Source organism: Barbus barbus, assembly GCF_936440315.1.
Source record: "Barbus barbus genome assembly, chromosome: 17".
Classification (NCBI taxonomy): domain Eukaryota; kingdom Metazoa; phylum Chordata; class Actinopteri; order Cypriniformes; family Cyprinidae; genus Barbus; species Barbus barbus.
This window is the reverse complement of record NC_136745.1, coordinates 21,954,602-21,978,645: the sequence shown is the minus strand read 5'-3', so window position 1 is coordinate 21,978,645 and position 24,044 is coordinate 21,954,602. Positions and strand designations below refer to the sequence as shown.

The following is a 24,044-nucleotide window of genomic DNA, read 5'->3' as shown; positions in this document are numbered from 1 at the left end:
ATTAATCAGTAATTTAGTTTATGTGCACGCATTATTAATATGTTCTGCTCCGCTACAATGAAAAACAGAGACTAAGGCGTCTATTGTGCTGACAAAGCTGATGAAGGAGGTATAGTATTGCGTATAATTCATTCGAACAATGCTTGAGGTCGTTGGACCTCTGCTGAACGCCAGAGTGCCCTGTGGAAATTTGTGAATGTCTGTGTTTTCATTCTCACTTAATACAAACACCATTCGCCCAGGACCCTTGGAAAATATCTGCATGGGCGATAAATGTGTCTGAGCTTTGCTATTGGTTCACGTCTTAATGTTTGTGTTGTCTTTTGAGGAAGTAATAGTGCTGGATGTCGCTCAGAGAGAAAAAAAAATGTATTTGGCCTCGGTTTGAGACTATACCTGATGACTACATTCCACTGGTTCCACGTCCCGATGTTCTTAAAAAATACAAACATTTGCACCTTGTGTCTGTTGGCTGGCACACTTGTGTTTTACTTTGCTTGTAGCTGGAATACTCTTGTTTAAGCTTAAAATGGCACCATTCATTCAGCTAGGAACAAGCATAGAGGGACATATAAAAAAAAGTTAAAAAATAACATTAACCCTTGTGCTATGCTGAAAATCCTTTCCCTAATCTGATCTCAGTTGAAATTGATTGGCCTTTTAAAAATGGCTTGTAAATATAATTGACCTATTATCACCAAATCTTGGATTCGATCTTTTTGTCAACTTTTGTTTTCTTTCAGTTAGCACAGTTTTTTTTTATTTCTTTTTGGAAGTGACTGGTCATAGGAATCATGGATCTGAGTTTATGCACCTCAGTTTTTTAATGGAAAAAAACATTTTTTGTGGATAATTTTGGCAATGTTTACTTAAAACTGTGAAAAAAAATCCTCAAACAATTCCTCAAAAAGTGTAAAAAGTTATAATACCCTGAGTGAGCAAAGACAGTAAGTATTAGTACAATGCAAAAACATTAACTATCATTTTCTAGGTCAAAATGGCCAAAACTTAACATGAGGGTTAAAAATGTAATTCTTTACACATGCAAAAAAATAAGTTTTATTCTTTTTTTTTTGGGTAAAACTTTCTTTCTTACATTTGTTTCTTTCGTTCTTGCATTATTTTTTTCGTGTACAGATTCATTCTCTCTCTCTCTCTCTCTCTGTTGCATCTATTCCTGATTGCAATTGTCATTGCATGCATTCTTCTTTCTTGTTGTTGCATACATCCTTGTGTACATTCATTCCTTTATGAGTTCTTTCTTTCTTTCATTTTCTTCCTTCTGTTACAGAAGCACAATTTCAAGCATCATATGGACACACCAGAGAATACTGCGTGTGATAATCATTTTTAGCAACACACTGGTGCTGAAACGGCAGAGCAAGTGTGATGGCCTTGCATTAAATTCCAGTGCTGCTGTGGAAGCTGTGTGATTAATTCTGTCCTTGTACAGCGTTCTACTGCGCATGTTGCATGACAGGTGCACACACAAGGCTCCATCTTGGCAACCCTTTACCAAAGCAATAGCGGGACAGCGGGAATATAGATTCTGTTCAGATTAATAAAATTGAAAAAGATAAGAGAAACAGACGGGAATCGCCGTCGTAATGAAATTTCGCGCTGATTCGCGCTGACTGAAGGAACGAAGAGCAGAATGCGATATAGACGGCGACTGGTCATGAAGCATTAACGACCGATTGCACTGTCAGCGCTGCTGGATCGGATCGGTGGATCAACAACAGTTACCATATTGAAATGGTGAGTGAAACCGCGGGTAATATTTAAAGAAAAGAACGATCGAGCGTTTTAAATGTGTATGATGAATGGGTGAAGGTACGACGCGCGTAAATGCTGTCATTCTTTGTTGTATTACCCCTCATCATCGTCATCCCAACCCCCTCGTCGTCATGGAGGATCCTGTTGCTATGTTTTCCCTCTCCCCCATCTGCTACCGTTACCTGTTTATTTTCTATCATGCCTGAATGCAACTTCTTCAACTTGATGCTCAAATGCATCCACAGGTCGTTGCTATACCTTTACGCATTTGCATAAACCTAAAATATGAGCATGATCAGTCATCTGTCCGGCTAAAATTATGTAATTTGGGCCTAACTATGATATAAGTTTATTACTGAATCAAAATGATAAACATAACATAATTGTGTGTAATAAATGTGTGAAATATTTGTTTGTTTGTTTTAGTGGGCGATTGTATTATTTGTTATTTTATTATTATTTATTAGGTTTGACATTTTTTTGAATTTATTAAATCAACACAAACATTTTTTTTATACATTTATCCTTATGGAGATGAACAGCTACTATATGGAGCCTTCAGGGCTTGTGGCCTAATGGATAGAGAGTTGGACTTGTAAACTGAAGGTTGTGGGTTTGAGTCTCAGGTCCGGCAGGGATTGTAGGTGGGGGTTGTGAATAATCAACACTCTCTCCACCCTCAATACCACGACTGAGGTGAGACCCTTGAGCAAGGCACCGAACCCCCAACTGCTCCCCAGGCACCGCAGCATTGGCTGCCCACTGCTCCGGGTGTATGTTCACTACTGTGTGTACACTTGTATGGATTAAATGCAGAGCACAAATTCCGACCATACTTGGCCACACACCACTTCCCTTTCCCCCCTTCCCTTCATAATATTGTATGATCAGCAGTTTGTTTAAACCTCTTCTGATTGCCGTAGCATGTTGTGTGAGCTACAGTCGGCATAATTAATATAATGAACATAATTAAATATATTTTTTTCACCTTTGTTACCTCTAATACTTAATTTATGGACACTTATCTGCTTTTCCTTATAGGTTACTGTACATATCTTTGTTATAGGTCAGAGATCATTTAAAATGAACATCATCACCTGTGTATAAGTGGAACAGACTCTTTTTTTAGTTGTGAATGAAGCAGTCAGACTTACTAAGGGCAGGCAGCCAAAAAAAGAAGTGTTTCAATTGAATAAGGGTCAAGTTTACTTAGATTTAGTCTGTTGTGAAAATAAAGCAAAACCATATCTCTCTTTCCCTTAAATTATCTTCCATAGTAAAACATTATAATCCATTTCTTGAATTTCTATACTTCAGTAGACCTGCAGTCAGTGTTTGTGTGTGTCTTTCCAAGGAAGAACATTAAACTCAAATTGCCATGACCGCTGAATCAGGGAATGAGAGAGAGAAAGAGATTGAGAGATATGGAGAGATCGGAAAGAGAAACACAAGCATCTGGTGATAATAATAATGATGGAATGAGTGAGAGATTGGAGGAGTGTGCATGAACGCTGGCCTGTTTCAGTTAAGATGATGATCAATGCACTGGTGCAGAATTAGACCTCCAGAGGTGGAGGGTGGAAGAGTCTAGACAGGGGAGTTTTCTGGCAGTGTTCCTCAGAGGGGAATTCCTCATGCTGATCTTTCCAATTGTTTCCTCTCCCCTACATTTGGGACACTCATGGATGGTTGTGTTGTACAGAAGACTGTACATGAGTCAAATAGGCTGACGTTTGGCATAGTTAAAACTGCTGACAAGTTATTTCCTATAGTGCATTTTAAATGAATTAATCCTGCTAATATTCTTATAATGCACATGCAAGGATACCAAGAACACTTGTGACATTTATATCAGTAAGGCACTGTTTAGGGGCAAAATTAGTAGTTTTGGTAATAAATTCAATAATTTGTCCTATATAATTTGTGGATACAATGTGCTTTTATACTGTAGAAGCACACTGTCAGACCACCCACAGCACATTTTTAAAGTGGTCACGGATACAACAGAACCACATTTCCTGAGCCAACGAACCATCAGTCTCAAAGACAGCCCAGCGCAGTCTTGCCCTAACTGTATGTCTTCTGAGAGAGGACATTGTTATCCATTAATATTGCTGGGAATTGCAGGGTTATGTTCATGTAAGGCTTTGAACAAAGGACATATCAGATTTTTTTTTTTCTCGAAAGAGTAATGTTTAAAATATTGACATTGCTTTTTTTTTTTTTTTTGGAATTAAATAAAGTGGATTAAGTAACGCCATCAAAAAAACAGCACTAAATTACCTAATAACCATTATAGAAATAATGTCAGTATGCATCTAATATAATACACATATTACAGTATGTGTTGTTTCTCTTCCAGGCTAAGTTGAACTGCTGTAATATGAAGGCTCTAAAGGTGATTTTCTTGTTGCTTATCATCTGTCTCTGGATGGAAGGAGGATTCACCAAAGAAAAATCTGCTAAGAAGGGAAAGAAAAAGGGAAAACAGGTTTACTGTCCTTCGTAAGTACATTTGAATGCAACATTTTATGGCTCATTTTTCATAAAATACTGCTATTGTACTATACACATATCACGTTGACTATGGGAACTATAGACTAACAGTTAACTATAACGGTTAAAGGGATAGTTCACCCAAAAATTAAAATTCTGTCATTAATTAGTCACCATCATGTCATCCAAACCCATAAGACCTTCATTCATCTTTGGAACACATATTAAGATATCCGAGAGCTTTCTGACCCTGCATAGACATCAACGCAACTGAAACGTTTTATGTTCCAGAAAAGTAGTAAGGACATTGAATTTTAATTTTTGGGTGAACTATCCATTTAATCTGCTCTAATGTTGTGTGTACTTAACATTTCGCATATGAAGTAACTCACATCATCATAGCGTTTGACTCTTGAGTTGTAAATGCTGCCCTTTGCAAGACATTTTAATAAACAGATGACTGAAACTTTGCTCTCTTCAGGCAGCTGTCGTCAGAGGATCTGGCACGGGTTCCAGCAAACTCTACCAGCAACATCCTCAACATGCTTTTGGTCAGCTATGACCCAAGAATCCGACCCAACTTCAAAGGTCAGTACTAATGCCATTATATGTGTAATTATGAACCAGATTCATTATTTTTGTCTCATCTATCTAGCAACACCCCAGAAGACAAAAAGAGACCTCCTAGCAGCCACTCAAACGGTCTTACCAACTGCTAACCCTTGCCCTACCACTTTCCTCAGAGTACCTCAGAAATAGCAACAAGAGTTTTTCTTAACAAGCTTTCCCTTCCTTGTATAAATATATACTTCTGCTGGTACTGTTTACTGCTATTTATTCACTTGATATTATTACATTGTCTGTTGCGTGCCCACCTGTCAATGAATATATTTATGTCCAATTATTAAACATTACAAAGCATGTTTTAATGTATGTATATACATTGTGGCAGATACGTAATTCTAGGTTATGCTACTGTTGGCAGCCTTTCCTGATATAATGAAGCAGGTTGTAAAGAGTGAAAACCTCTGTTGCCTCCCTGTTCTCTGGCATTCGATGTAAACGTGGGCCTTGATGTGGTCTGAGTGTTAAGAGCTCACTGTATGATTCAGTGTTATTACTCCCTATGGCCAGCCAGCTGCTCTTCATATCTGGACCAGATGAAAGATCCTGGCAGTCATTAAAGTCAACATTATAATCTTGGGAGTAGGAATAGCAGTGGAGTAGTTGAAGCATTTTCCTATAATGCCACGTTTTCCACATAGTATACATAAAGTGAAAACATATGTTTCATGGTATAAACCAAATAGTTACTGTTACCCGTAACAGTCCGTGAGAAAGTGTGCTGCATAAATTGCTAGAATGACTTTTGGTGCGTCTTGTTTGATGGATGTGATTGATATGCTGAGATGTACAGTTTGTTTGTGCTTTGTTTTTAGGTATTCCTGTTGAGGATCGTGTGAACATTTTTATCAACAGCTTTGGGTCCATCCAAGAGACTACTATGGTATTGCACATCACTTTTGTCTTTCCATACACAATAAATAGTGAACACAAACATATAGCAATAAATAAAAATAGAAATAATAATCATAAATATATAAACACTACCGTTCAATAGTTTGGAGTTGGTACAAATGTTTTTGAATCTCTAATGCTCACCAATGCTTCATTTATTTATTTAATGTAATTTGGGAAAAATATTACAATTTACAATCACTGTTTTCTATTTTAACATATTTATAATATAATTTATTTCTGTGATAAATTTTCAGCAGTCTTCAGTGTCACCTGATCCTTTGGAAATTATTTTAATATGCTGATTTTATTTATTTATTTATAAGGTTTTTGGTGTTAACTGGTTTATTGTGATGCATTTGTTCCAGGATTATTTGATGAACAGAAAATGAAAAGGAACTTCATTTTTTAAAAAGAAATGAAGACATTTACTGTCACTTTTAAATTATTTAATGCATCCTTGCTAAATAAAAGTAAAAAAAGAAAAAAAACGTATCCCCAAAACATTTGAATGGTATATAATTAACATATTTTCCATATTTACTTTTTCATATAAATCATTTCCTATCACTCAACTTCTTTGTAATTTCACCGTACAACAAAAAAGTTCCCTGAATATTGATGTTTATCCAAACAAGCTGAACACAAATCTTTTAAGTGACATTTGCCAGAATGTTTGATCATAGAGTCTTGTATTTTCCTTAAGATTATTCAATTGTTTTCCTTTCTTACTTTTTTTTTACTTTTTTTTTTTACTTTCTGAATCTTAAAATGCCATTGATTTTGAAATCAATGATTAGATCAACAAAGAAAAGACCAGTCTCAAAAAAAAAGAAAAAAAAGGTTTTTAAAATGTCAGATTGTCAGACAAGTCCCACCAGACAGACGGTTGGATTCATGACTGTGAGCTTTATTTTAGGCTTACCGTGTTTACTTAACACTCCACCAGGAAGAAAAAAAAAAAAAAAAGAAAAAAAAGAATCTGCTCCAGACCCCACAATCTTACGTCTGGCTCCTTATGAACAGTGACACCCATAAACAACCCATCATGCCAGAGTGTCTCAGATCACCTCCACTGAAAATATTTCCCCTGGAAGCACATCAGAGGGCCATGTTTTCTGCCCAGCACTGTATGGTGTCATAGGTTGAATATAGTTTTGCATTCACTTCTACAGGAGTGTTGCGTGACACCAGGCTTTTATAGCATTGGAAATGTGGTCCCATTTTGTTGTTGCATCTTTCTGCTGTGGTTAACCTTAAAATGAACAGGTGGTATAGAACAGAAATACAAAAAGGCTATTCATAACCTCTCCAGAGACATGACTAGTAAGAAGTAGGCCACTTTGCCTACCACAGCTTATACAGTACTTTATTACCATTTGGACAGGAAGGTCCAACAGAACAACACTTGTAAACATTGTTACGGTGTAGTAGTTGTAGTCAAAATAAAATAAAGGATCATGAGAACGACTTGGCATCAACACACTTTAAACCTTTAATTAACATTAAACTCAGGCAAAGACAAAGGGAGAACTGAGGACTTATAAAGGAACAAGAACAAAAGAGCAAACAAGATGATTAATACAAAACAGGTGAATGGAATAAACGATGATTAACTAAACTAGGACAGGAAAAACCAAATAAGGGAAAACATTTTGCTAAACTTTTCAAGTTATGACAATGTTATTTTTGAAAGTTCTCTGAATGTTCAAAACATCCATTTTTTGTTTTAAAAACATTTTTTCATGGTTATGTGAACAGTAAAGGCCCAATAACTATAAACGATAACTACAATTTAAAAATCGGTCTAAACTGAAAAGAATAGAATGAGCTTTATTTATTGGCCAAGTATGTTTACACATACAAGGAATTTGTTGTAGTGACAGAAGCTCCACAGTGCAACAGAAAGACAGTAACAGGACAGGACACAGGTAATAAAAACAAAATAACAAGAAATAGCCAATAACCAATGTACAAAGCAGCAAAAAAAAAAAAAAAAAAAAAAAAAAAAATACACAATATATAATATATAATATAGGCGACTATGTATGTACAGGTCAAGTATGTGCATAGAAGAGTCCACACAACAACTATAATGATACTGCCACACAGGAACTAATTTTTTAGCTAATAAAACATTGGAAGCCAATCAGAATCCATCCTGCTTTAATAGAGAACTCAAGCATTTAAAGTGACAGATGACAACATTTAAATGCATGTTTATAATAAGTTATTGTACATCGGTGTGGACACTATGTAGTTATTGTAATAGTTATTGTGCTTAGTGTGAATGGTCCTTAGGGGAACATTCAATTTGATTATTTTGCAAACATTATAGGAATGTTAGTTTAGATTTTTTTCTAAACATTCTAAAACAAGTAGTAACATGTAAAGGAGACCTATTATGCCCCTTTTCAGCTCAAATTATATCACACAAATAATTTTTTATATAATTTTGAAAATGCCTATTTTGAGTGGAAGCAGAAACACTGTTTTCGTGCACGTCTCTTTAAAAGCTGTGGCTCCAAGCCCCCTTTTCCAAAATAGTGTTGTGACTTTACAGCTCGTACCTCAGATACTCTGCTAAAAACATCTGTTTGGTTATGATTACCATGTCTATCGCACATAAATCATGCGTTTTAAACCATTTTAGTTTATACTTCTGCTATACGGTTTTCTAAATGCACACATCCGAAGCATGTGCACTGTCACAAGGCATGTGAGTACTAAACTCTCTTTCATGTCTTTTTGCGCTTAAACTGTCAAATACACACTAGTTTATGTTAAAAACACATGAGTTACTAAAACAGTCAGTTATATCTGTGAAGGTAAACAGCTGGGAATGAAATTGCATGTTTATATTAGATCTTTATGGCAGGAGTGTAATATACTAGTGTTGTCAAAAGTACCGACCTTTAAAAATGGAAAAAATGTGACGATACCAGCATTTCCCGCAAGCATTTTGAGCACTGTTGAGTGGATTCTTAAAAACCTCTGATTGGCCATTGTGTTCACGCGCTCAACAGATATGTCTGTGATTGGCTATTATGATCATTGCTTCATGCTCTTCACCAAGCGCTTACACAGATACACACGGAAAGGGGGGGCATATGAAAAGCCGCGTCTATCAGAGGATCCGTCTATGAGCAGATATATTACGGATCTGTAGACGGACCCGCTGATAGATAGCACTCAAAAGATAGCAGCTCAACAGCACTCAAAATGCTTGCAGGAAATCCTGCTTTTGTCATATTTTTTAAAAGGGTGGTTGACTTTTTTTCTAAGCTTGATTGTGTTTATGGGGTGCAGTTTAACATGTGTTAATGTTTAGTTTAAAGAAAAACAACATTATTTTTCACATCCCTCAGAAATATGCAGTGGGCTCAGATTGGTTAGCTGGCCCAGTGTGTTGTGATTCACTAAATCGTCTAAAGTCTAAAGTCCAGAAACGTCACACCCCTCACCTCAGAATGCACTTTGGTTGTATTGTAAACAATGGCGTTATCAATATTGCTTATCAATTTAAGCCCGAATGAGACCCAGAGAATATTAGTGAAGAGGATCGCAAAGAACCTGTGCAAGCATGGCTCTTAAAAATGCCACTTCAAAGCCTTTTGCTCATGCAAGCCAGCAGGGAAGCTGGGGCCAATCTGACTTAACGAACCCTGTGTTTTCCCTAGTGTAGGTACTCACATACAACGTGAGCCCTCATTGCAGCACCCGTCGCACGCCTCTGATGTTTGCGATAGTTGGAAATGTAAATAGGAGCAGCTCCAAGCACCGCAGCTGTGCGCCTTCAATACCAGCCATTATTGGAGCCTGGATACCTTCAGAGACATGCGTTTTTTTAAAAACATCACTCAGAGGTCGTGAGAAATGCTGGTTGCCATGGCGATGCCTAAGACACCTGGGCTCCTCTGTCACCCTAAGGACTAATGTGCTGTTTTTGTGTCCAAATCAAGGCTTCTCACAGTTCCTGTCACGTAACACAAAGACAGGTGTCAGCCCTGCTAACTACCCTCCACCTACCCACCCAGAAGCCAATTTATGGTCACAAAATACCAGGTTTTTCAGGCTTGATTGAATTTATGAAAACTTTAATGGATATTTTGTCTCGTATTTCCTAGGACTATCGTGTCAACATCTTTTTGAGACAGCGCTGGAACGATCCCAGACTCCGGCTTCCTCAGGACTTCAAGTCGGATTCACTCACCGTTGACCCGAAGATGTTCAAATGCCTATGGAAACCCGATCTTTTCTTTGCCAACGAAAAGAGCGCTAACTTTCATGACGTCACTCAGGAGAACATCCTGCTCTTTATCTTCAGGAACGGAGATGTCCTCATCAGCATGAGGTGAACTTTTATGCTCTATTCCTGCAAAGTATCCAACCTCTGTATTTTGCGGATGTGACAAATGAGGTTTGAGTGCTGGTAACACCTACTCACATTATTTACCGCAGCAATCAAAACAAAGCAAACACAAGAGTTTATCAGGTGTCAAGGCCTTTTAAAGTGGAACAAATGACTGTGCAGGAGTTTAATCTGAAGGTGTTGAAATTAATGGTTCACCGTGTTCACAAATTTAGGGAAGCCTGTTACCGAGCAATGAAATATTAAATTGTGAGTCAAAGTTTAAAATAAGTTACAATATCACGCTGCAAGATAAAATGTCACATTGTAAGAAATGAAGTCGCACTCTTTTTCAACAATGTAAAAGTCTTTGCTGTCCCCTTTGATCAATTTAATGCATCGTTGCTGAGGATGTAAAAGTATTTTTTTTTTCCAACTGCCCCTAAACTTTTGAATGGTACTGTACATAAAATCACCCTTAGATAAATCGCAATAAATAAATTCACAGTTATAAGAAATGAAGTCCTAATTATCTAATTAGTCTGAGCTAGAAACAGGCTTCCATACTAATTTGAGTATAGATGCAACTAAAACAAGTAAAATAAGTGTCTTATAAAGTATATATAATCAAAATAACAGAAAATACACGTTTGGATGACAGACAGCAGTGACTTAGTCCTCATCCAAGCTCTTCTTAAGGCTTTTAATAAACCTCATGGAACTTAAAGTAATCTGAGAATTGGAGATTCGATACATCTGTTGACCCTAGGATTTCACCTCACCACTGACACCTAAATTACAGCTCCTGCTATTTTATCCCATGTGAAAATTCAGTCCTTTAGCAGTGGTGGACACCTCTGTCGTTATCTTTCCACTGCTTTATCTGCAGGTCCTGCTGAGTGAATGAAGTTCTCAGAGACTTCTAGTAGCCAGTGAACACACCTGCTGTAGATCTGTCCATGCAGTGCTGTGGAAATATTATTCTTTTTTTATTTATCATCTTTTTTTATTTAGCAAAAGTTTATCAACACCAATAGATTTAAACTAACAGTTATTTATAAAGGTAAACAATTCCACAAACCGTTATGCTCTACACAAATGTGCATATAACTGTGGTCACTGTGCCAGCCGGGCATTGGACACGGTCCAGTTTAGGGTAAAGATAAAAATCTAAACACTGGCACAGAGCCATTTCAGTCTGGATGGGAAGTGTGTTTAAGAGCATCACGTTTTGCTCTGATATGTCTGAGGCAAATGTATTTCCATAGTGTTTTTCCATGCCACCCGGATCACAGCATGAGCTGGGTGGTCTTCTGTGTGCCCTTTCTCACTTTTGGCATCGGCCCAGGATGCCTTGCTCTGGGTATGTGTGTGGCAGGGGATTACTGTCTTAGTCTTTCAAAAAGAAACAAGAGTGTTTATTTCATATTATACCTCCCTGAAACAAATTCTGCCTTTACTCGTCCATCGACCTTCAACTGCCTCAGTACTGTACATGCATAGACTTTACATTTCATATCTTTCCTATCTCTTTTTCTTCATGAAACTGACACACCTTACATCCCCCTTATTATCGCACTTTATTATCCCTTTCTTCCCATAACCTATTCATTCGACTGTAAACATCCAGAGTACTGGAAATAAATATGAGAATCTTATTTCTTATTGGAAAATTCTGACATTTGTGCAAAGATTTGAATTTTTCTTTAGTCAGCTTAAAAAAGATTTCAAAAATAACAGCATCCAAGAATGACACTATATCATTACATAATAACCATACTAATACTAACCATAATAATTTACTTGCAAATAAAAGTATTAACTTAATAGTATTAACTAAAATAAAGTATATATATGCCAAACCCCCCCAAAAAAGCATTTTCACTTAGTTTAAATTTATATAGCAAATAAACTACTACGAAATAAAAATGAATAAAAACTAATTGCTAAAACTTTACTTCAAAATAATTTAAAAACTCAAAATATAATACTATCTCAGTGATACTAAAATTGTATATGCGTGTGTCAAAATGTCCAGTATATTGGACATTAGTGAAAAAAATAAAATAAAATTAACATTTTTCATAATTAAACTTTGTTTGGAGTAAGATAATATGATGGACGCAATGTTTATTTTCATAAGGAATCTTTATTTTGCATCTTTGTGTGCCCTGTCTTTTCTCGTCTAACCCCATCTTACATCGTCTCTCTCTTTCTTTCTTCCTCTCAGATAATTTGTATAATGCACCATAAAGATACATTTAAAACAAAAACAGATCTCTCTAACCTCTCCCAGGCCTTTACAAAAATATCTTGGCATAGTGCTTCAGTTCGTGCACTCAAGTGCTGTGTGGCCTCGCTGGTGTAAAAAGTAGCTCTTTGCTGCATCTGAGACCGTGCTTGTCAGATTACGGCAGAAAACCAAAAAGCTTTCATGTGTTAATGGTGTTTTAAATAAATATGCCTTGGTGTGCTTGCGGTGCACAATAAACGGAACTGCATGAAGAATTTATCCCTCTGTCAGGAAAGACCTTTCATGCCTGTGGCATTTATGAAATCTGTTAAATTTAGATTTACTTTCAAGTGATGCAACCTGGTGGTAAAATAATCTTGGTAGAAATCTTTGCAATGTTGCTGAATATACTCTGCATGAATCTTTAAATACAGTAAGTGGAATCTGTAAGTTTTCCGTTTGACCCCTTATTAATGTCCACAGCTTTAAAATTAAATGTTTAAGTGCAAATTTGATATAATGTTTAGATGACCATATATAGCTGATCAAGTAGTGTATTTTAGGGAAAAGCAATGTAAAATGCCCCATTCAAAATTACTACTCTGATTCAAACTCACCAGTCTGCTGCATTATTCATTGTCCGGTACTCAGATTTGCTTTTTTATTTTATTATTTTTTATTTTTTCCTTTTTCAGGTTGTCTGTTACCCTCTCTTGTCCACTGGACTTGACTCTCTTCCCCATGGACACCCAACGATGCAAAATGCAGCTCGAGAGCTGTACGTGAATATGAATACAATAATTTCCTAGGGTCATAAAGAACTTGAAAATATGAAGGGATATCACTACTAGACCTGAAAAGAGTAATGAAAATTAGTTACATTTTAAGAAAGGAGTAATATCTTAAGAAATTAAGATATTTGATGTTGTTATATATTTTATGTTATATATAATATACTGTATATTTCGCTAGAAAGTGCTCTTGGTGAGCACTATAACTATAAATATAATGTTTAAAAATCTAAAATTTAATTTAAAAAGTCAATCACTGAAGTATGAGGCTAGTACACATTGTAAGATTTTTTTTTTTGAAAAACAGAAAAGGTACTGGGAAGCTTATGGACTCTTTTTTTCCCTAAAACACGATTCAAAATGCGGGTAAAACATCTGAAAAATCAATACTGAATATTCCTTCATATTGACACAGTACTTTGTGCACAGTATTTTTAGACTTTTCTTGTAGTCTAACAGTTATTATTGTTATTTGTAACATTATTTTTTATCGTATTTAATGTGTGTCTAGTTGGCTACACCACAGATGACCTGCAGTTCATGTGGCAGTCTGGAGACCCTGTACAGATGGAAGAGATTGCTCTGCCTCAGTTCGATATTAAACAAGAGGACATTGAATATGGCAACTGCACCAAGTACTACGCAGGGACAGGTAAAAGCTTTCCACTTTCCATGAATGGCACTAATGTGTACATAAGCTCTCTCCGGCCTTGTTGAGGAGGTAGCCATTAGATGCGATTCCAGAAAAAAAAACATGTCCATTTAAAGCAACCTTTTGAACTTTTGTATGATAGGTTACTACACGTGTGTGGAGGTGATTTTTACTCTGAGGCGGCAGGTGGGCTTCTACATGATGGGTGTATACGCTCCCACCCTGCTCATCGTCGTCCTCTCCTGGCTCTCTTTTTGGATCAACCCTGACGCCAGCGCTGCCCGTGTCCCTCTGGGTACTTTTTCGAATCATCAGTCCCACCACAAGCATCAGCATCTCATCTCATGTCTCTGTGGAGTCTGGTACCCCCATAACCGACCACATCCTTTACATTTTTCATTCACCGTTTTCAACAATGTAACATCCACCAATGAATCTTTTCAATGCCGTCGTTGCGTGACGTTTAGGGGTTTCTATCCCCTACAGCACCCTAGCTCCTTTTCATCAATTGCTTACCTTAAGGCATCTCCAAGGAAATATGATGCATGTCCAGGATATTTCCATCAGCCTCAGCTGCAGCCCACAGGCATTATTTCTCTATGGGAAGCACAGAGGTCAGTGAGAGAGGATTATCTGAGATGCGATGAAGATTATGCAAGGTGCCACGAAATGTGACGATTTCTTGTGTTTTTCAATTATAGCTTGATATTGCTAATAATTGCATGCATTGTTTTCACGGAACGTGCTTATTCCTTGTGCACTGGGTGGCGTTTCATGGGTTGGACATTCCAAAATGTCTCCAAATCCTCTGCTGTGATTTGGTTATGATAAAATTTTTCTGTGATTCCATTGGTGATTCCAGTACCACCATCATTCTGTCCACATTGTTGTCATTGTCACAGTATAATGTGATTACATCAAGAGCCATCTCAAAATGCCACTGTCCATGGTCATTTCAGGTTAGTCATTTTTTGCATTTTGTGAGTGTTTGGTTTGTGTGTGTGTTTGCATTCATTTGGATTATTCATGCACAGACCCAGATGAAAACTAGATTTTGTGGGATCAATAAAATGAAATATTTAATCATATTTTACTAATTTTATTAATGTTAAAATATTTCAAATATGAGCATATTATAAGACATAAGATTATTATAAAATGATTAATAAATAACAAAATGTTTAATAAACAAACATGTAAGGGACAGAAAAGTGCTTCTGTGTGAAGCAGGCTTACTCATAATACTCATAACTGAAATATTTTTATATTTCTAAATTACATTTCTTTAAACAAACGATTACTGTATATATACTACTGTTTAAAAGTTTGGGGTCAGTATACATATCTTTTTATCCAGCAAGGATGCATTAAGTTGATCAAAAGTAATGGTAAAGACATTGTTGCTTAGTTTCCACTAATATGTAAAGCACCATGCTTTTCACAGTATTACTGTTTTTACTGTATACTGTAGGTGAGCATAAGATACTTCTTTCAAAAACATCTTTAAAAAATCTTACCAATCTTTGACTTTTGAACAGTAATGTAACAGAAAACAAGATAAAAACCCGTTATGTGATATTATGGATGTCATTTGTTGTCCACTAATCTAATACTGTTACAGATGCCTTCATATATATGTTTTACAGTCTGCTTTAGTATTATCTTTGGAAACAACTTCAGATCAATGTGTAAGCTCATTTCTCCTCAGCTCATTTGATCTAATGACCTCTCTCTGTCTGCAGGGATACTGTCAGTGCTCTCGCTCTCTTCTGAGTGCACATCTCTAGCCTCTGAACTGCCCAAAGTCTCCTATGTAAAGGCGATTGACATCTGGCTGATTGCCTGCCTGCTCTTTGGCTTTGCTTCTCTGGTCGAATACGCTGTGGTTCAGGTGATGCTTAACAGCCCTAAACGGTTGGAGGCGGAGAGAGCAAAGATTGCTAGCAAGGAGAAGGCGGAGGGAAAGACCCCTGCCAAGACCACCATCAATGGCATGGGAAGCACCCCTATACACGTCAGTACACTACAGGTCAGAAATTATTATACTGTATCTATCTATCTATCTATCTATCTATCTATCTATCTATCTATCTATCTATCTATCTATCTATCTATCTATCTATCTATCTATCTATCTATCTATCTATCTATCTATCTATCTATCTATCTATCTATCTATCTATCGAACAATATTTGAAAAAGCATGTATATTTAATATACGCTATTGTTTCAATGTTTGGGGTAATTTGCCTTTTTTTAAAGAAATTAATAGTTTAATTTAGAAAGCATGCATTAAATTAATCAAGAGTGACAGTAAAGACATTTAGAATATTGTAAACAATTTATATTTCAAATAAATGCTGTTGTTTTGTACTTCTTGTTCAACAAGAATCCTGAAAAAAGATTTCCACAAAAATATTGAGGTGCACAACTATTTTCAACTGTGATAATAATAAGTACAATTATTATATACCAAATCAGCATATTAGAATGATTTCTGATGGATCATGTGACACTGAAGGCTGAAGTAAAGGCTGCTGAAAACTCAGCTTTTCCATTACAGGTATAAATTACATTTTAAAATATATTCAAATAGAAAATAGTAATTTTAACCTATAGTATTTTTTATTAAATAAATGCAGCCTTGGTAAGCATTAGAAGCTTAAAAATCTAAAAAACATTTTAAAAACTTTTAAACAGTAGTGTATACAGTATATATTAATATACAATTAAATTACATTTATAATAATTTATTGTAAATATCATGTATTGTTAATTTATTATTATACATTTTAATTTGCTAATGTATTCATTCTAAGTGTTATTCTGTGAGAGTATGCAGTATAGAGACACAAGTTAAGCAGCACATGGAGACACACATTATGGGTAATTGGGTGATTTTGCCTTTTTAAAAAGCCCATCGTTGCAATTCTGTTTTTATTGTATTTGCCAGCATTGCTGTCCCTGTAATTATATAAGCTAAAATCATGCACTGCTAATGTCAGGTCTGCATGCAGAAGTGTAGGTGGATAATCACAGTTCTTCATGTTCTTCAGAAAACAGACAGCTTTATAGCAACAATTGGAAAAGAGGCTTGAAGGCAAGGATAGTCTGATAGACAGGAGAAATAGGCTGATTAATGTGTTCTACTCAAGTCTATAATAAGCTTTAAATTGGTCCCAGAGGGAGGCTTAAGGATGCGGTGTGTTTTCAACCACTGTCACACATTTACTCCCAGACTGGACCTTCAGCAGCTGCCAGAAGAACATCTGACCCCAAATTAACCCACATGCTCTTTGCACAACCCCTGAAAGTCACTGACCTCCAAGAAAGCCTCATTCATTGCTCTGAATTAGAGGTGTTTGGACGCGTCCCAAAGCTTGCTTGCTGCCACTGATTCTCTAGCCATCTCACGGCTGTTCAGACATGCTCAGCTCTTTTGAGCAGGCCGCATTTATCAGAAGCATATGAAAGCTCCAATACTGCATTTGACAGACAGTTTCCTAAATCTGTGCATGTGTCCCCACACACTAGAAAAGATATCAAGCTGTTTGAGGATTTAAGTGTTGTGTGCCCAGTGGGATGTAGTACGGTCCAGCACTGCATGGCTTCTGCCCCTTTCCACACATCCAGAACTAATACAACAGACAAGTTGGCATTAGACCATCAGACATCAGTTATCCAGACATCCCTCTGCTCTGTTAGTCAGAGAGAGAGAGAGAAACAGACAAGGCAATGTCATATCAGTTCGTAATGCTTGTCTTGTCCTGTTCTATTTTGATGCAAGGTAGGTGTTTCTTCACACTACTTTTTTTTCTTCTCCTGTTTTTCCTGCGTGGGAGGGCCATGCTACACTGCCTCTGCCCTGTTAGGGCTTCAGGAAGAGCCCAAAATAATTGCCTGTCCTCAAAATCTCCCTCTCCCAGCAGTCTAGAGTATCAAGAGAAAGGAGAATGCTAAAAGAATTGGTGCGTTGTCCATGTCTGATTCCTGAATGAGTATTATAATGCATAAATGATCCACCTGCCAGCTATCATTTGTTCATTTCCCAATTATACAAATGAAAATATCTAAGTGTGAAATTAAACGGATTGTTAAGTCAAAAATGAAATCCTGTTATCAATAACTCATGTTCATATAGTTCCAAACCAGAATGGTTTTCTTTCTTCAGTGAAGCTACATATTACATATATTTGCAATAATAACAATGAATTCTAATTCACACGTTGAAAAACACTAATGTAATAATAAAATCAGTATATTCATTTTTGGAACACTTTTCTAAATTTACAAATTATTTATAACTATTTATAATTTAGTTTAGTTGTATCATTATAATTTTAATGGTAAACAAAAAAAACAAAAAAACAAAAACAAATTACCATTGGTAGTGATTTATTAGACAAATTATTACTATGTTTTTGGGGATAGGGGACCAGAGACCGTGTTGGTCACCATTTTACTTTCATTGTAAGGTAGAGAGCAGCTTGGACATTCTTCAGGAAAACTCTTCGTTTTTCATTGAAGAAAGTAAGTCAAACTGGTTTGGAACAACATGAGAACGAGAAAGTGATGAAAGCATTTCATTTTTGGGTGAACTATCCCTTCAATGTTTCAGTAAAAATCACACCAGATGTTGCCGAGATCTGACATGTTTTCCCTTTATTCATCTTTTTCTCACTCTCTCCTTCTTTATCCCTCTCAGGTGACAGAGACAAGGTGCAAAAAGGTATGCACCTCCAAGTCAGATTTGCGCTCCAACGACTTCAGCATCGTAGGCTCTCTGCCACGGGACTTTGAACTCTCAAACTTTGACTGCTATGGCAAACCCATTGAAATCGGTAATGCTAAATCCCAAACCAAAAACAACAAGAAGCCGCCACCTCCTAAACCTGTCATTCCCTCGGCAGCCAAGCGCGTAGATCTTTATGCTCGTGCGATTTTCCCATTCACCTTCCTTTTCTTTAATGTCATTTACTGGTCTGTGTATTTGTGATTGTGTAAAGTTTAAACTGCTTCCATTCAGATAACTTTTCCCTCCTTCGTATCGTCTCAGTCCATATAATTTGTACCTAAGACATCAAATAGAGCAGTTTTGTCACTAATGTGCAGGCAAAGCAAAACTATGGGAATAAACACAGTATTGCTAATAAAAAAACAACATTTTCGAATAGAAAGAATAAAGGCATTGCTTAAAATATTGATTTTCAGCTATTATATTTAATTCATGCACAAACCTGAGAGAAATTATTATCTTGCATGTGGAAATGGAATTTATGGGTATCAATATATTGTATTTAAAATATATAACATTTTTGACCTACAGATCAGCTGTGAAGATGATGCTGAGATATTTGTACTGATAAACACTGCCATAAGAACTTTTGATGTTCCTATTACAAGCATTCCAGAAATTACAAGCAAGTGTATAAAGCAGAAAAAAAAAATAAACAACATCTTCTGTGCTTGTGAATCAACCATCAATAAATGGCCAAATGGCTCAGCTGACCTCATGACCTATGAGTCTTTTTCTTATTTATATCCCTCCCAAGCTCATCATATCCTAAAAAGTCAAGTTAGAAATAAAATCTAGAAATAGGTAGTTTTGTTCATAGTTTCAGATCATGTTTGTACTGCAAATTTTATAATATTTTCTGTAAAAAAATAAATAAAAATGTAAAAATTAAAGTTGAGTTAAGGGGAATCAATTACTTAATTTGTTAATTCATGCAAGCTACCAAATGCAAAGCATTTTTGAGTTTTCTAAACTAGTTGTATCAATTTTTGAAAGTTAGACTGGTTGTTCACCTATAAATCTTCATAAATGTAATATAAAACTTTATAAATATAAAATCTAAATATAAACCTTAATATATAAACAAGTACATTAATGCTAATTTAATGCTAATTTTATGACATTTATTTTCAAAACTATTGTATGTGGTTGTGAAGTCCACTTAACTTAAATATGTGTGGGATATGTACAATTGTGCAAACCTAACCAAAAGTAACACTAATCATGCTAATGGTAACATTTTAAAAATAAACAAGTTTTATTGTTTTATCTTTTCATTCTAAATGACAATTAAATGTAAACTCTCATAATTCCCAAATGTTTTGACCTAACACAAAATGAAATGATTCAAGTGCAACACGTAAATGTAGAAATCCAAACTTGTACACGAGATAATTTAAAGCAACAGAAAAGATTTTGAAAATTTTGAAGATTTTGAGTTTCAAAATATTCTGATCATTTACTAACCTCAAATAAGGTGAATGACTTCTGTTTCTTTCCCACGCTTCCTTCAAACGTCTGTTCTGGGAGTTTGGTGAGCAGCACGGAGCACAGCGAAATGGGCGATTGCTTTACGGCAGCAACAAACGCGTGTACAGCTGTTATAACGACAGTGAAATATTTACGACAGTGAATTTCACTCACTTAACTGTGGGGGCTACAAAGTTGCAGGCAAAACTACTTGCAGTTGCTTTAAAATAGTGAACCTGACTAAATAGAAGTTGGATTTTTCACAGTGTTAAAGGGATATTTCACCCAAAAACACATTGTCAATGATTTTAATATTCATATAAATATTTAATAATAGTATTTTGTAAATATTGGGAGCAATTTGGCAAAAGTGATTGTGGAGCAAAGAACTGGGGATAGGATAGATGAAATTAATATTTTCAGTAATGATTATTCAATGTTTATAAGGGGAGTTGATGAAAAAGAAATACTGGACATTGTCAACAACTTGTCAGTCCTCTGTCGTGTGTGTCTTGTATTCCCGCCTCTTGTGTCCATATTTGGTTTGTTTTCTGTCCTTGTTTAATGTGATTATTAGTTTATTCTGTTCAGCTGTGTTTTAGTCATTAACCTGTGTATTTAAGTTCCTACCTGTTCAGTTTTGTGTTGTCTGGTCTACTTCTTACTCCCCAGTGTTCCTGTCTGTGTCAGCCTTGCCTTGTCTTGCCCTGCCTTGTTTGGATTTATTAAAGACTGTTATTTTGAGTTACATCCTGTCTGCGTGTTCCTGTATCCTCCTCAAGTGTGCATCGTACAACCGTTGCAGTCTGTCAGTCATATAATGGCAGTCAATAGGACCCACAGCTTTGAGAGAGAAAAAAAAACACACAGACAAAACCAAATTAAACCCTGCGCTCGTGATGATACATTGAGGTCTTAAGACACGAAACAATCGGTCTGTGTAAGAAACTGAACAGAATTTATATAATTTTTACCTCTGATTCACCGCAATATCCAACTGTTCTGAGCACGTTCACAACATAGTAGTTCTGGCATAGTAGACGCATGCACTGAAGCGATCAAAACAATAAACAAACGAGTGACGTATACACGCGACAGATCGCTTCCGCGCATGCGATCAGAGGTAAAAAATTATATAAATTCTGTTAAATTTCTTGCACAGACCGATTGTTTCGTGTCTTAAGACCTCAATGTATCATCACTGTTACAGATCGGCCAGGCTCTATCACCAGCCAATCACAGCGCACTCCCTCACCTGAATCACACACCTGCACATCGTTTGGCCACTAATCACCTCTGCCATAAAAGCACACACCTCATTGTCCGGTCTCGTTTTGATGAAGAGGACTGCTTATGATACCACAGCGAATTACCTGCTACTTACCTCCTTGTATACTTCCCTCCAGTGTTCTCTCTAGCGTGTGTTCTCCAGTCTGTCTGCTCCAGTGTTCAGTCCCAGAAACCGCCTGTGTGAGATGTGTGTTCAGCTCCTTGTTCCTAGAATTCCTGTCAAGACAAAGATTCCAAGTTACAGTCTCATCGCACTTATACTGGTCTATCGAACTGCTCTCTCACCATATCCTGATTCATCTGCTCTGCTGTTCTTCAATAAATACCTGTTATTTCACTAATATCTCTGTTTGAGTCCTGCTTCCGTAACAATCACGAGCCACAGGGTTTAATTTGGTTTTGTCTGTATGTTTTTTTTTCTTCTTTTTTTTCCTCAAAGCTGTGGGTCCCATTGACTGCCATTATATGACTGACAGACTGCAATGGTTTGAGGTAAAAAACAAATCTTTGTTTGTGTTCTACTGAAGAAACAAAGTCACCTACATCTTGGATGCCCTGGGGGTAAGCAGATAAACATCAAATTTTAATTTTTGGGTGAACTATAATATTAAATGCCATAATATTAAAGTTACAAGGGCTGTTTAAAAGTCCTGCTGATTTATTGTAATGTGTGTTGCTGACCTAGCATGAGACCTAAGACACTAAAGCTGTCTGGGAGTCAGGGTCTGACCTGTTCCTGCGCCCAACCAAAGCACCAGTATTCATAATGCTGTGAAATATGCTGGCAGATTGACCTACGGGTGTCTTTGCACTAGTCGGAATATGAAATCTGTCTGGAATGTAATGAAGTGTGCTAAATGGAGAATGCCCCACCCCTCCCTAGCTGCCAAATTCACACAACAAATAGGCCATGCCAATAAATCTAAAAGAAACCTGAAGTTGTTTATAAAAAGGGAAGTGCAAGAAGAAACAGTCGTGAACGTGACCATTTTTTTTCCTCATATTATCTTTGTGGTATACACAGAGTTGCAGAGCATGTGTCGAATGGTTAGTTAGTTGCTATGGCAACAGACACCGAGACAGCTACTGTGTGATTTTGCTGATATATTTCCCCTGTCTCCCAGGGTTGACCGTGTCTGGAGCCAGGTCTGTTTATAAAACCTTTAAAGCTGTCACATTAGATTCAGACTGCTGAAGAAATCAGTGTTTTTAGTATAAAGACCTTCATCTGGACATGTTTTTGATGATCTATTATGTATTTTAAGTAGCCTACTTTAACTTAAAGTTGATTAAACCCTCAGACTTCAAAATGTTAAGATGCACTATAGAGCCCCCTAGGGGTCCAACTTATGAACTTACTCACTAAAGAGACTACAGTATACATATCAAAATCACAAAAATGTGTGATGGAGTGTTGAAAAACTGTTCTCAGTTATCTAGCCAATTGCTTTACATGTATTTCCTCCCTCTGAGCATTTTACTGCGAGATCCTCCTCCACAGTCATTTGACTAATTACTGTGGTAGCGCTGCTGCTTTTGTGTAACTAGACAGGCAAACATGGAGGTGTATGCCTTTGAATATGCGGATATCAGTTTGATAAGCACAAAAAATCCAGCTTTGGTGAAATGTTTCATGCATCAGTCATTTTGATATTACAATGCACAATATAGAAATATGCCCTTGTCGAAGCAGGGGAAATTTAAGTTAGAAGACTGACTCGAATAATACAGGTAAAGCACTCTTCAAAAATGTGACTCTCAACAGTTTCAAAATTATTTTCAGCAGCTGGCAGTTGTGTGTTTGAGCGTGACACTACTCAGTGTGTGTTTCCAAGCCCACCCACATGCGTTCGCCTCTGCGTTTTCCCCATGATTGCTGTCTCACACATTGTTTCAAGCAGCTTGTCTGATTCCTGCTGGTTATCTGTCCTCCCACCCCACCGGTCAGTTCACTCTGTAACCTATATCAGATAGACTACTGCCTAATACAACCTGAACACACACTGGGTGAGGTGGAGGTGGAATGACAGCTTCTGAATTCTTTCTTGCAGCTTCTACATCCAACACTGGCCTTTATTAAAATTAAATTAATTAATTAAATTAAAATTATAATATATAGTGACATAATCTTCAGCTGATGTTTTATTAGGTATTTAAGACAAGTCAGAAGCGGTGGCAATAAAAAAAAATAAATCATTGGAAGCATCATTCCCAATGCCAAATTTTCCAGTGTCACTGCCTCTCATCCACGCATGAGTGAAGTCTTAGTGTGAAGAGGAAATTTTATCATGAGCTGAGACTGATGATAAGGTTACTTGCAAACACCCAGACAGATGGGCTGACTTTTTGACATGGAGTGTGTGTATGCGTGATAGTGTGCATAAATTTGGGTGTTTGAAAGGGCTGGCATTTTTCAAATGGAGGCATGACAGAACTGGATATAGGGCAAGAATGGGGGTGAAATGATGTGTGGAGGAAATGGATGATGAGAAGTCATTTTTTTTCTGCCTCTCTTTGTCTTTTTCATTCTTCATCTCTTCCTCTAACCTCCAACTCTCTCACACGTTTTGTCTGACCAGTTTAGCTGCATGTTGCATGGGTGACACTGCTGATTATGGCCTCAATGTCATGTCACCATGGATTAAAGCATCTCTAGTCCACAGTGCACATAT

The 24,044-nt window shown here is 36.7% G+C and overlaps 1 protein-coding gene across 1 annotated transcript; it reads left to right on the top strand.

Annotated features, from left to right (window-relative positions):
- The first annotated feature begins 1,484 nt into the window (after positions 1-1,484).
- LOC306883253 (glycine receptor subunit beta-like) lies at positions 1,485-19,329 on the top strand. Its single transcript, XM_079438383.1, has 10 exons — positions 1,485-1,758; positions 4,139-4,281; positions 4,754-4,860; positions 5,712-5,779; positions 9,918-10,144; positions 13,070-13,152; positions 13,677-13,817; positions 13,960-14,112; positions 15,560-15,846; positions 18,523-19,329. The coding sequence occupies exons 1-10, from the start codon at positions 1,756-1,758 to the stop codon at positions 18,811-18,813; spliced, it is 1,503 nt and encodes a 500-aa protein (XP_079294509.1). The 5' UTR covers positions 1,485-1,755; the 3' UTR covers positions 18,814-19,329.
- The last annotated feature ends 4,715 nt before the right edge of the window (positions 19,330-24,044 follow it).